The following is a 14668-nucleotide window of genomic DNA, read 5'->3' on the forward strand; positions in this document are numbered from 1 at the left end:
CGTTATCGTCTCCTCTTACCTTCATCTGCTGATAACTTCTTGTTTAACTACTCCTGTTATTCCAGACCTGCCATTCTGCACTTATCCAACAGTTGTCCTCAATGAGATCTCCCCTAACCCTAACCTGCACCTCATTACAAAATGAGTGCTAGTTTATGAACCATAACTGTAATATCTGTTTCCACTAGCCATTGCAGACTTTGTATGAAGATGCAGTCATCCAGTTCCAGTTTTGTTCTGCTTGCCTTTGCTCATAAACCTTTTTCACTGAATATATTTGGACATGTCACAATAAAAAATATTAAAACGAATGATGTCTGAATAACATTTTTCTGCTTTATTTACAGGGTAGTGACACTGTTCGTGCTGGTTCTCTGCCATGTTAATGTTAATAGTAAACCGGTGCTTTTCTTGATGTGACAAGACAAAATGTCTGCTGTGAAAGAGGCCTATTGGATTTGCTTGCACAACCTGACTGCCTTTACATTACATACTGCCAGCCAGCTTCATGATAAAGACTGTTTTATCCCAGCCTTGCTAGATTGTGACAAAATGGGCAGAGATAATCAGATCATCGTGACTAGTCAGTCCACTCCAAAGTTTCTCAAATCCTGACCGCGGCACATTGTGGTCTCTTGCTTATTGCCTAATGCTACTACTCTAAAAATATACTGTGTACTAGATACAAAAGGACAACAGTTAAGCTTGTGAATGTAAAAAAAGACTAATTAAAGATTCACAAAATAGATTATTTCTAAAGCAGACATTTTATCATGCCAAAGCAGTGTAGGTTTCAGGTCCCCCATATAGTGCATGCTGACTCATTGGTTTGGTTTACAGGGACACAGTTGGGTATTTAACTTCATTAAATGCTTTTCTGATAAATTTCTTGGGGTTAATGTGAGTAGGATAAATGAAATGGTCATAGATATTAGATGTGCTGGAGGAAAGACGTAATACTTAATGAATATTCAGGGATTGAAATTAATGACCAGTTGAAATTCAACCAATGCGCTACTGTGAAGATAAAACAACTTCAACAGTGAATGAATGTTTTACAAGGCTGTCCTTCAGAGCATCTCGTCCTTTGGCCTAATTTGTGTTTTTGGTAACATGCGCAGCCAAGACCAAGATAAGTTGTAGTTCATTATCAAGATGGTGAGTAGAGTCATTGGGTGTGACCAGATGTTAGCTGCCTCATGCTCTACTCACCATATAGGAAAGGTTCAAACTAAGCTATCGGGGAAAGGGAAGGATTCAACAACCAAGTTTAGTCTTTTGTTCCTTCAGAAATTAGACTGTTAAATGAGAGAGTACAACACATAGGACTTGATGGTGTTTTGGCCAGGGCTATGTGCAATGGTAATCCTTGTGCAAGATTTGTATGATGCAATATATTTTATTTTGATTTTGTAGTTGGTTGTAATGCTGATGCAAAGTTTGTTCTTTAGGGATTATATAGACGGCTATACATGAAGTATTTATCTGTCCACATTAATGTGTGTGTGTCAGTGTATGGTAGAGCGAGGGTGCTTGGAAGTGCTCTGTGTGTGTTTGTGTGTGTGTGTGTGTGTGTGCGTGCGTGAGTGAGTGAGTGAGTACATGTGTTGGGGGGACGGAGGGAGAGATTGCACATTGTACAGTTTTATTTATATCTGTTTTTATGATTATTTTCTGTACTTCTGCCTCTCAACCACCCGAATTTCCTTGTTTGGGATAATAAAGTTTACCTTGACCATGACACCTAAATGGAACTGAGCCATCGTTAATATTATTAATTAAAACATCTGCTCTGAAGAAAGGTACACTGGACTGAAAAAGATGAAAGAATAATAGCCCTTTGCACATTAGTAGTAACTGTATAAGACACAGGGAATTCATTATTTACTGCTTTCATCTTCAGCCTTTTATTTAAACTTGTTTAGAACTATCTAATGAAATCTAGAAAAACAAAGAAATGCTAATAACCACAGTTCAGTACATAAAATACAAATCCTGACTTTAACTGTCTAACTAGCTCATAGTTTTCTTCTCCAGAATCGTTCCCCTTTGTGATTTTTATTTTTTATACCATCAACTTTGATCTGTTCCTACTGAAACAGTTTCACCTTCAGAAGGGCTCCATAAATCTCTCTCGATCTCCCTGTGGATAAAAAGGCAGGTCCAGAATATGAATCAGCACTGAGCCAATCCGGACTGTAGCCAAGCATCGTAGCATCCAAAAAGTCTTTTATCTTTCCACAGAAGCATGTATACGCACATACACACCAGAGGACGGTTTAGATTACAGTCTCGTCTCTGCACTAACAGCAATCCTTGAATGTTAATCTGCCTCAGAAGCTCGTGTTTTTAAGTTGTACTGAGCTGACAGACCTATTTCATCATGGTCACACTACAGTCAATGCAACAGAGTGATGCGGCCTGCAGACGTTTTAGTCTTGTAAAAAGCAGACTAACAAGCAGTAGTTGAAGAAATAGTCAGATCCTTAACTTATGCAAAAGTACCAATACAGCAATGTAAACATACTCCATTAGAAGTAAAAGTATTACAGTAAAGTAGTGGTTTGGTCCCTTTGACTGATTTTATTATTAAATATGACATCATTAGATTAGAGCAGCATGTTACTGTTGTAGCTGCTGGAGGTGGATCCAATTTCAACTACTTTATATGCAGTTACCTAGTTTAGTCCAGTGGTTCACAGCTTAGGGGTCGGGCCCCTCAGAGGGGTCACCAGATAAATGTGAGGGGTCATGAGATGATTAATGGGAGAGGAAATAAAGTTCTGATAAACAGTTTAAAAAAAACTTTTTCTCTAATCTTTGATTTTTGCTGAAATACTGGATCATTTGAACATTTATTGAAATGAAACCATGTGAGAAGTTGTAAGATGTCAAAAACCAAAAATGTTGGAAACCATTGGTTTCATCTTTAACAATGTGTTTTATTTTAAAATCTTGTTATATTATCCATTGTGTCAAATCTTTATCTGAAACGTAACTAGCTGTCAAATAAATGTAGTGTAGTAGAAAGCGCAATATTTCCTTCTGAAATGTAGTGGAGTGGAGGCATAAAGTGGTCTAGCATAAAATGGGAATACTTCATTAAAGTATAAGTAGCTACCTCAAAATTGTACTTAAGTGCAGTACTTCAACAAATAGTTACTTTCCACCACACAGGAGACTTTCCAGCTGGACTACATTGATTCAGGTTTTGTCTTTCAATCCTGTCAATATGAAATACCCTGCCTACTTCTGGAATTGTTTAAAAAGACCTCACGAGACCTACATAATAATTCATTTGGAGCTCAATTTTATTAATCAGGTGTTGTTTTACGTATTATATCATTTATTTTTTATGAATGTATTTAATAATTCTTTTAATTGATTTTAAGTTTTAATTTCACTTACCATCTATGGTAACGTTAGACTTCATTTATATTTAATACAACCTGAATTATGTCGTCAAATGCATTCAAGTATGGACAATAGACAGTTATATAGTTTCATTTGCACGAGCTACACCTACCACGTGGTATACAATTCAACTATAATATAAAAAAAAACTTTTGGTCTTAAATTGTAACACTATCGCCACCTTGTGCCCGAGATGCTGCTTGGAAAGTGATTCTTTTAGGCAGGCATTTAGGTATTCATGCACCAAACATTTGGGGCCCTGAAAGAAAAACTCCCCCTTGCTGGGAAATGTAGTTTAAAGCCCCTTTTGGCTCCACTCTGTTTGGAGCGCTCCGGACTACACGTCCCACAATCTCTTGCTGGCCGAAGCTCATGTGGACAGCTATGGCGTCTTCTTGAAGCGAAGAGAAATCGTAACTGTGGTGTTGACAAGTGAACAAGGTGAGCTTTAAATGTTGAAAACTGCTCGTCCTCTTTGATATAGCTTTATGAAGCGTAAATGTTCGTCTTTAATGTAGTTTTAAAGCTAAATATTTGTGGAGTTTCTTGAAGATAAGTCGCTTTTTTTTTTTTGCTATGTCGGTAGCTAACTTAGCTTGTGGCTACTCTGCATTCATTCTGCAGAAGCTGATTTAACTTTCTTACTTTTAGTTTATTAATTACGGATAATTTGACAAATTGGGATATTGACAAGATAAGATAAGATATTCCTTTTTTGGTCCCACGATGGGGAAAGGTACATTACTGCAGCAGCAAAGTGGACAGTAAAAATAGAAAGAGCGTCAATAAAAAACAATAAATAAATTAATACAAAAGCAATAAAAACTATAGTAAAATAATAGTAACATTATGTACAAGAGTAATATTGGTGTTGAGTGATAATATACCTGAGTTTGATATTGTTATTGCGCAAATTTAAAGGGAAAATATATAATACAATAAATACTATGGTTAACATATATAATAACATATATACTATGTTATTATATACTAACTTTGGTGCAAATATATAAAGAATTGCTAGCCCACCTCATATGCAGCTAACTTCTGAAAATGATTTAGTCATGCATTAATTCTTCATTGTTTTTTGGCAGAAAACTAAAAGTGGATGTTATTCAAGCTTTGCTTTCTTGTACCATTAAAGGATAGGTTAACAATTCTGTCAAGTGTGTTTCCCCCTGATCTTTAAAATATCCCCTTTATATGTGCTCTTTATGGGCTGTTACTAATGCAAGCACTCTGAAAAATAAGTGCACAATACATATCTAAAACGTACCTATCCAAGTTTATTCTGGCTGTTAAAAGATCCCCTTTAAATGTGCCTTTAATTAAAAGGGATTCGGGCCAAAATCCTTTGTGCAAAAATGCATCTAAAAGTTTATTACAGTGCCAGGTTGTTTATTAATGCAAACCCACTGAAAAATAATAGCTTGTCTAAAATGTATCTATCCAAGTGAAAGTAAAATAACTGATTATAAACATGTATTAACAATAAATTCAGCCTCCGACTCTTACTCACTGTGTTTGCAGATGGCAGCCGACTCAGCAGACAAGAAGGATGGTGAATCCTCAGGGACCAAAGACAGGGAGAGGACACGAGAACGAGATCGTAAAAGCTCGCCTACACGGAAACGCCATCGATCTCGTGAACGAAATCGCTCTAAATCTCCAGATAGGTAACAAAACTGGCAGACTGTTATTGCTCTCTGAATCTTTTCTGATAATCCCTGTTTTTTTTTTTTGCATAGCCAGACTTCAGCCTGTCTGATGCTGAAATAAAAACTTTTTATTTTACTTTTTTTATTGTTGCTACAGAGATCGTCGCATGAAAGACAAGGATAGAGACAAGGAACGTGACAGAGACAAGGACAGAGACAGGGGCCGCAAGGACAGAGACAGCCATCGACGTGATAAAGATCGCAAGAGGTCCAGGTGTGTAAAGACTGACATCTGCAGCAATGTGCGATAGAAAAGGATCACAAATGCACTGAATGCTGATTTACTTTCTTTGAGAAAAACCAAAAAATGTATGCTATAATTTTAGTTTGCAATTCAGGTTGTGACTGTTAGACCATAACACTCTAAAAAAAACTCAAGCAACATTTAAGCCACATTCACGTTATCTTAATTACTATTTTTGAACTTGTGAATAGTGTTCATGTTAGCATTCAATAACATTTCTGATGTGTTAAATGCGGTCTGTCGCTCTTTTTTTAAAGGAGTTTATCACCCAAGTCAAAAGAGAAGTTAAAGAGAGATAAGGACATAAAAACTGAAGAGGATGAAGATGATACAAAGAAGAAAGAGAAGGTAAGAATCTGCTTTGGTTGAATCTTTCATGGTGATGCGTGTTTCTTAGGTTGTTACTTTGATTGTTTGACCTGTGTTGCCTCTGTTCAGGCCCAGCCACTATCTTTGGAAGAGCTTCTCGCCAAGAAGAAGGCAGAAGAGGAAGCAGAGGCAAAGGTGAGGATTTCCCTGAGGAACACAATTTCCTTTCCTTTGTTGACCCAAGATTATTTTGTCCTCACTTCTTTTAAATTTTTCCTTTTCAGCCCAAGTTCTTGTCAAAGGCAGAGCGAGAAGCCGAGGCTCTGAAACGCCGTGAGCAGCAGACGGAGGAGAGGAAGAGGATGATAGAAGAGGAGAGGAAGAAGAGAAGGTTGTTCCAGGACACAGGACGAAAAATGCTGGGTGTGTATCAGCCTCTGATTGGTTCAATTGTAGACAATCTTTATTTTGTTACACTGTAGAAGTGTGTTGATCCTAACTGAGGATGTGTGTCACAGAGGACCCGCAAGAAAGGGAGAGGCGAGAGCGGAGAGAGCGAATGGAGAGGGAGAACAACGGTAATGAAGAAGACGACGGACGACAAAAACTCAGAGAGGAGAAAGATAAAGGCAAAGAGCTGCAGGCCATCAAGGTGAGAGATTGAAACAATAAGTCTTAAGATGTTTTTTTGTATGAATTCACAGAAGGTGCCTCTTCATATGTCTTTTAATCGTGTAATTTACTAAAATGAATATCTGATTTTTACAGGAGCGTTACCTGGGTGGGCTCAAGAAACGCCGGAGAACACGTCACCTGAATGACAGGAAGTTTGTGTTTGAGTGGGATGCTTCTGAGGACACGTCAGTCGACTACAACCCAATGTGAGTCAACATGAACACACTGTATCACTCAAACATGCACCTCTCTAGATTTGAGGCAGGTTATCTTCAACCATTACATCTTCATGTGTAAAACAACATGATGTTTCTATGTCTGTCTCCCAGTTACAAAGAAAAGCATCACGTACAGCTGTATGGACGAGGCTTCATTGCCGGCATTGACTTGAAGCAGCAGAAAAGAGAGCAGTCACGTTTCTATGGTGACCTAATGGAGAAGAGGCGCACGCTAGAAGAAAAAGAGCAGGAGGAGTGAGTAAAACATCAAATGCTTTAAAAGGAATACTCTTTTCAAAAGCAACCTCAAGATTTTAAACTTAAACCAAAAAATAAAGACTTACCAACACTCTCTGTCTCACCTCCAACCCACCACTATCCAATCTCCGATCTTTACTCCTCTCAGAGTGAGGCTAAAGAAGATGCGTAAGAAGGAAGCCAAGCAGCGCTGGGACGACAGACACTGGTCTCAGAAGAAGCTGGAGGAGATGACAGACAGAGACTGGAGAATCTTCAGAGAGGACTACAGCATCACCACCAAGGGAGGAAAGATCCCGAACCCGATCAGGAACTGGAAGGAGTACCAGCTGCCAGCACATATCCTGGAGGTCATCGACAAATGTGGCTACAAGGTCAGCTCACTGAGTCACCTCGTTGATGTTTTCATAAGTGGAATACTTTGAGAGATTTTGAGTGTCGTTGAGTTTTTATCACCAGCAGCTTTTTTTGTTTTTAGTGTTTCTTTGATGTTAAATGCTGATTATTGAAATAGTTAACTCTTTTATTTCACCTTTTTCAATCATCTTGTAATTGACCCACAAAGTGATATCTCTTAACTGTCTTTGTTTTAAATGAATTTAATCGCCAACAGTAATTTTTTACCTCCTTAAAATTCAGGATCCGACACCTATCCAGAGGCAGGCCATTCCTATTGGCTTACAGAACCGTGACATCATTGGTGTGGCTGAGACTGGTAGCGGTAAAACGGCTGCTTTCCTGATTCCACTGCTGGTCTGGATTACAACCCTGCCAAAAATAGACAGGTAACACAGTCAAGGCTCAAGTGATCACATATAAAGGCATTAATAAAATCCCATTACATTTTTAATCCCGGAATTTTTTGTATGACTTATTTTGTGTTTTTTCTTTCCTTTTTAAAAAAAATCACATTTGCTCTCTATGGCTGTTCGTGCAGGATTGAGGACTCTGATCAGGGTCCATATGCTGTGATCCTGGCTCCCACTCGTGAGTTGGCACAACAGATTGAAGAGGAGACCATTAAGTTTGGTAAACCACTCGGCATCCGTACGGTGGCTGTGATTGGAGGAATCTCCAGAGAGGACCAGGGCTTCCGTCTCAGGATGGGCTGCGAGGTGAAACATGCAGCTTTTATACTTTCTTGTAGGACTGGAAACACTGAAACAGACGATATGTTCTTTGGCTCAGCATTCAGTGAGCACCAAATGTTATAAAAAAATGTGTCTTTGGTGCGGTCTCATTTAATGAAGAATCACTCTCTCAATTTATAATGTTAGTAACAAATTAGTAAATCTTCATGATGTTCATTACCCTAAAATGACATTATTCTTTTTGATATTAAATAGTGGCAAACAGATAATGTGTTCAAAAGGAAATGTATTTAATTTATTTTGGTTTGTAAAAGTGATTCATAGCAGCTGTTTCTTTAACTTATCGAATTTCTACAATTTAATGAAAAGGTTCCTTTCAGATACTTTAGACAAGTGCAGACAGGAGGTTTATCCTTTTATCCTTTTCACATATATTTAAGGAAACAATACTGTGCTCACAAAACACAAATATACATTAACTGTTTGCTTTTCTCATCTAATAGATTGTGATTGCCACTCCCGGACGTTTGATTGACGTGCTGGAGAACCGCTACTTGGTCCTGGGCCGCTGTACCTATGTGGTCCTGGACGAGGCCGATCGTATGATTGACATGGGCTTTGAGCCTGATGTGCAGAAGATTCTGGAGTACATCCCAGTGACCAACCAGAAACCAGACACAGACGAAGCAGAGGACCCCGAGAAAATGAAGATGAACTTTGATTCTGGAAAACATAAATACAGACAAGTACGTTCACCTGTCCAACATTTGCAAACATCATTTATAATAATGTTATGCAGGTACAAGGTGCTCTCTCTCTGTTTGTATGTGTTTCCAAACTCACACGCTGTATTTTATTGCATCCTGCAGACGGTCATGTTCACAGCTACTATGCCTCCAGCTGTGGAGCGACTGGCCAGGAGCTACTTGAGACGTCCCGCTGTGGTTTACATCGGCTCTGCTGGCAAACCTCACGAGAGAGTCGAACAGAAGGTCCTGCTCATGGGAGAGGGAGAGAAGAGGTGAGATGGACACTGTAAACCCAAAACATCACATTTACTTCTGTGAAAAAGTCTTCCAAGTACTGAGTGGTTTTTGTTTTCTTTATGTGTGGTGCAGGAAGAAGCTGCTGGAGGTGTTGTCGCATGGTTTCGAGCCTCCCATCATCATCTTCGTCAACCAGAAGAAGGGTTGCGACGTGCTGGCCAAGTCTCTGGAGAAGATGGGGGTATGTCACTGTAGACTCGACCAGTTGTTTGTTTTACTATCACAATTTGTGGCTTTGTATGTAGTCTGTGAATAGACTTTATTAAATGAGCCGTCGTTGCTGATCAAATAGAACAAAATCTCACGTCTCATCTCTCCTCACAGTACAACGCCTGCACGCTGCACGGTGGCAAAGGACAGGAACAGAGAGAGTTTGCGCTTTCCAACCTCAAAGCTGGAGCCAAAGATATCCTGGTGGCCACAGACGTTGCTGGTCGAGGTATTGATATCCAGGACGTCTCCATGGTTCTTAACTACGACATGGCGAAGAACATCGAAGGTAAGAAGCGAACAGTTTTTTCTTGTCTATTTAAGTTTTATTCTTTATGAAGTATAGTTTTTCTTATTGTTTCACTCTGGTAACAAAGCACTCTTCTCTCTCCACTTGCAGACTACATTCATCGTATCGGCCGTACTGGTCGTGCTGGTAAGAGTGGTATGGCCATGACCTTCCTCACTAAAGAGGACTCTGCAGTGTTTTACGACCTAAAGCAGGCCATCCTGGAGAGCCCGGTCTCCCAGTGCCCTCCGGAACTGGCCAACCACCCGGACGCTCAGCACAAACCTGGAACCATCTTGACCAAGAAGAGACGCGAGGAGACCATCTTTGCCTGATTTATCATGGCTGTCGGACTGTATGCACTGACCACACAACACACAGGAGTTTCAGACTGTTTTATCACCTTCCTCCATCATATCTCAGGATATGTATTTGTCTCACATTTAGGATTATTTAGTATTTCTGATTTACCTTTCTGTCAGTTTCTGTGTTTTAGTCCATTCTGTGGGTAGTCATGTCCTTTTTTCGCCTGATTTAAACACATTAACTGGTGGAAAATTGATCACAGTAACTGGTTTTTGGCATTGTGAGGCTCAAATATGGACTCATAGATGTGTGTGAATTTGACTATATTTACACAGTTCATAACTGTGTAATAAATGTTATGATGCTTGTAATGTTTCTTTAAACAAGAGTGCAGGTCCAGGATCACTGATGATGCAGCTGATGTGTAAAAAAGCTTATTTTCTGTTATCAAATGTGATAAATACCAGCTAGGGGTTGAGTGCAGATGAGTAGAAGTAAATGCTGTGTTATACATCTTTCTTTGTTATTTTACAAGAGACCAATTCCAGCAGTTATGGATTTTTTTTTTGTTCACTGACTAAATTACAATGCACCCTTTTTAAATATAAACATTTGTATGAAGTGAATACAGAAAATGTGTGACATTTGTCTCGTAACTGCCTAAATAATTAATGTGAAAGGCTGACATCTGCTTGACCACAGAAGTGTGTTCAATGACTAAATCTTGAGATGTAGAAAAAGGGTTGAAATCTTCAAACATGTAAATAAAAAACAAATGTCAGGCAGGCATAATGTTAAAAAGGCAGGCATAATTAAAAATAACTGGTTACTTGACTTATTCATTAAAGTCTCTTTTTTAAGGATTTTGATCTTGTCTTAATCAGGATTCAGATCAATAGAAAATACCCGAGTGTTACCTTTTATGTGCGTTCATTCAGAGCTGTGTCCTGATTGGCTATGTGGGGCAACAGGTGGAAGATAATGAGTGTCAATCAGGAAGATCACTCATGTACACATTGTTTTTCATGTCATTTACCTGACGTGTTTTTGAGTTGTTTTATGAACATGTCATGTAAACAATAAAGGCTTTTTAAATCAAATTTAACGTATTTTACATGCCCCTCTTAATTGTGAGTGCCTATCTCAAACTATTTTGATAATCAGTTTTTAATTTGTCATGTTTCTACAAATTCTCTTACAGCTTTTCAAATGTGAAAATGTGCAGATTTTTATCAAACATATACCCTAAATTGTATAAATAAATTACATTAAAGAACACAGTACATCATCATGGCTTTGGAGGAATTGTAAATGCCACACTGACTAAATTGAGAAAATAGTTGGCAAATAAATCAATGCTCAAAAATAATCCTTAGAGGCAGCCCTAATCTTTAGTAGGTTTCCTTTTAGTATAAACATTTGTGTATGAATGCTGTGATGGTTTGAGCTTGTTTTTTCTCTTTTTTTAGTTTGACTTAGGTGCCAGCCAGGTCTCTCTCTTGGCATGTAAGATTTGCTTGTATTTTAAATCAGCGTCTCTGTATTACAAACCCCACACAAGGACGAACCCTTTTTTTTAAATTTTTTATAGCTACACCCTTTGAAATGAAATAGACCACATTGACATATAGAGACAGAAAAGTTTGTATTGAAAACAGGAAAAAAACACAACAAAATGTCATTCTTTCTATAAAAAATAAAACAAAACAAAAAGAATAGGCAGTTCAGCTCAGACCTCAGAAATCAGCAATTCATCTAAAGAAAAAAATAAATCAGTTCACTTTTCAATTCAGTTCTTCAAAAAATAAAAATAAAGCAGTTCATTTGTCCGTCAAAAATCCGTCAATTAAGTAAAACAAAAAACTAAAACGTCCTCCTACTTACAAGTCATCAGTGTGTGTGAGCTGCGGTCCGAGTAGGTTTTTTGAGTTTTATGCTTTTTGTCTGGAGGTATGAATGAGCCCGGATCAGCTGACCGCGGTTCTCGTTTTGTTCAGTGGTGTGTGTGTCCAGTTGAGAAGGAGATCTATGGCGTGATGAGAGCTGTGTTGCTCTGACTACCGGTCTCCACTGCTCCACCGTCTCTCTCTCTCTCCTTCTCTCCTTCTCTCCTTCCGACTCCCGGAAATAGATTTTTTCCCCCCGGGAGTAGCGTGCAGTTAAACTACATTCATATTTTGTGCTGTGTATTTCAACTACTTTTTGGGTAATTTTTTGTAGTTTAACTACTCAATTTACAAACTACAATTTTGGCCAATAACATGAAATATTTTTTATTTAAAAAAAAAGACCTATATAATAAATAATATAAATAGTATGTTACCATTATTGTGTTTCAGAACTTTCTTTGAAAAAAGGCATAATCATGTCATGACATGCCAACATTGTTGTTCAAGACACACCGATCTAGAATATGTCTACGTCTTTGTATTTTTTATTACATTTTTTGTTGACTGATTTACAATTCTGATTTACAAGTGCATTGGGGTAGGATTTTCATTTTCTCTTTATATTACCCAACATGTCTATGGTGAACCTACAGTATGTTTACAAAAAAAGTCAGCATTTTTTCTTTAAAAAAATAAAACCGATTTGAGAGGCATATTTCTGCTGGCATGTGAATTTTTTGTAGGCTATTATATTTTGTTTCATATACATGTTGTTGATTTATTTAACGCTGAGTTAAATGAGTATAATGAGTATTAGTAGTTGCTAAAGCTACTTTTTTTTAGCTTTAGTTTGTTCAAACTACTGCCAGGCTGAACTACATGTAGTTTTACAAGCTACGCTTGCAAAGTAGCTTCCCCAACACTGATAATTTAATGTATCATTTTGAGTATATATATATATATAAAATTAAATATGGAAATACTTATATAACAATATTAAATGTATTAATGATTGTGTTCTAATGAAACACAAAATAGACCCACACTATTAAAAGTACATAAAATGTCATGTTTATTTTGTTTATTTCACATAGCATTGTAAATCTATTTTCAAATAGAAAGCATTCTTTACAGCATCAGGCAGGAAATGTCTCACTTTTTACACATTTGCTGTCTCTTCTGATAAATAGAGGGAAGAGGCGTGTTTGGGTCACGCTAGCACGCTGTGGTCGTCTGGTGGATACATGGTTATATTAGTGCAGTTATTGCATTACAAAGCAACCATCCCCCAAAAAAAGTAGTGCAATTTTTCTTTTCTTTTCTTTTTTTTTTTTTTTTTTTTTAAATTTCTCTGCTCACACAAAAAAGAGGAAGTCCAGATGGTCTAAGGCGTTTAAACTTTTTTCAATGTTAGGCTTAGTATTGCATACAGAATAAGACAGAGGAAACTAAATTATAACCCTTGTAAAAATTGTGCTTCATAAATTGAGAAAACCTCAACTGCTTATCAGTTGCTAAATTGGTCCTCTTTGAAAAAACTGCCAAAATATAATGGAAATAGCTAATTGGTGAACTAAAACATGCAGGGCTTTGATAAATCACTCGTTCCTTTAATCACAAATTAAAAAATCATAAGCCTGATCTGGGACAATTTTTTGTGAGTGACTTTAAAAGTGCGTACATCTAATATTGTGGGATAAAGTGTCCCCAATATTAGGGTTTGTGGAAAAATAAAGTGATGCGCTCTGATTTTTAGTAATAGTGTTGTTAGTGGTGGGGGTGAACTGCTGCATTTCACAGAGTGAATAGCCCCAAAGACAAGACTATCACTACAAGACAACGAGGAGAAGAATCAATGCATTACTAAAATACTTAACCGTGAAAAGAAACAATCAGATTTCATGCAACACTTGCATAGATTTTTTTTCTTTTCTTTTTTTCAATCATGCTGATTTTTTTTTTTTCTCTTCAAAATATACAGAACACTAGATAGAGATACCTGTGAGACATGGAAGCAGTAAACCAGTATTTTCTAAAGCCGGCTGTGTATCGACCCTTGTATGAAATGAAAAGCAGGTTGCTGCTTGTCAGCAACTCGTCATCGGCTCATGGACTGATAATGGCGCAGATTGACATCATAGTGTCATGAGGTGCTACAGCTGCAAGTCCTTCAGGAGCACAACACATTCATTACATGGGAGTGAGCAGTTGAGCATGATGTGTTTGTAGAACCGTGTTTCCAACACAGGAACTTTACACAGGTACTAAGAAACTATTGAGGAACTCAGCTCCTTGAACTGTGTTTCCACCAGAGGAACCAGGGTCTAAATTAAGTTCCAGGGAGATTGTTTTACCCCCCAAAAGTTTTACTTTCCAAAAGTACAGAAACTTTTGGGGCAAGGTTTGCAGGGAAGACCACCACTGATTGGTCAAACATACATAGTGCGACTGCTTCAACCTGGGTGCCGCTTCATTCATAAAACAAGTAAGTACTCTTGGATTGGGGACAAGGGGAGGACATTTCTCTGTTTAACATTAGAAGTAGAGTAAGGCATTGTTTTGGCATCCCAACTATTTTTTTAAAAAGAGTGAGAGAGAGAAAGAGAGAGCGAGAGAGTGCGCACGAGAGAGTTCTGTTGTAGTTGAGTTAGGAGAGGGAGCTGCAGTAGGGAGAACAAAGCTGGTGAACGAGAGAAATAAAATATTTTCTAATTGTTTCACTGTGGTTACGTTCTTAAGCCCAAATAAATAACTCTCAGGAGACACACTTTCTCCTTTTCATTCATTCATTACGTCCATCTCAGCAGTGAATACAAAGAACAGGACAAAACTGGTGCCATCTTTTCCCAAATTCATGGGTCTAATTTGCATGATCTACCTGGTTCCTCAGATGCGGTGGAAAAGCTAACGGGACTGCACAGCAGGGACTTTAAATTTCCAAGTTCAGTCCCTGAGATGAGTTCTTCTAGGTCCAAAGTACCTGAAACTTTTGGTGGAAACG

The 14668-nt window shown here is 38.0% G+C and overlaps 1 protein-coding gene across 1 annotated transcript; it reads left to right on the plus strand.

Moving 5' to 3' along the window:
• The first annotated feature begins 3757 nt into the window (after nt 1-3757).
• ddx23 (DEAD (Asp-Glu-Ala-Asp) box polypeptide 23) lies at nt 3758-10873 on the plus strand. The gene is made up of 17 exons (XM_062426387.1): nt 3758-3855; nt 4945-5090; nt 5230-5346; nt 5634-5724; nt 5815-5880; nt 5970-6108; nt 6204-6337; nt 6454-6566; nt 6690-6833; nt 6985-7210; nt 7476-7621; nt 7774-7951; nt 8431-8673; nt 8797-8948; nt 9046-9154; nt 9298-9472; nt 9584-10873. The coding sequence occupies exons 2-17, from the start codon at nt 4945-4947 to the stop codon at nt 9805-9807; spliced, it is 2403 nt and encodes an 800-aa protein (XP_062282371.1). The 5' UTR covers nt 3758-3855; the 3' UTR covers nt 9808-10873.
• The last annotated feature ends 3795 nt before the right edge of the window (nt 10874-14668 follow it).

Source organism: Scomber scombrus, chromosome 10, assembly GCF_963691925.1.
Source record: "Scomber scombrus chromosome 10, fScoSco1.1, whole genome shotgun sequence".
NCBI classification, from domain to species: Eukaryota; Metazoa; Chordata; class Actinopteri; order Scombriformes; family Scombridae; genus Scomber; species Scomber scombrus.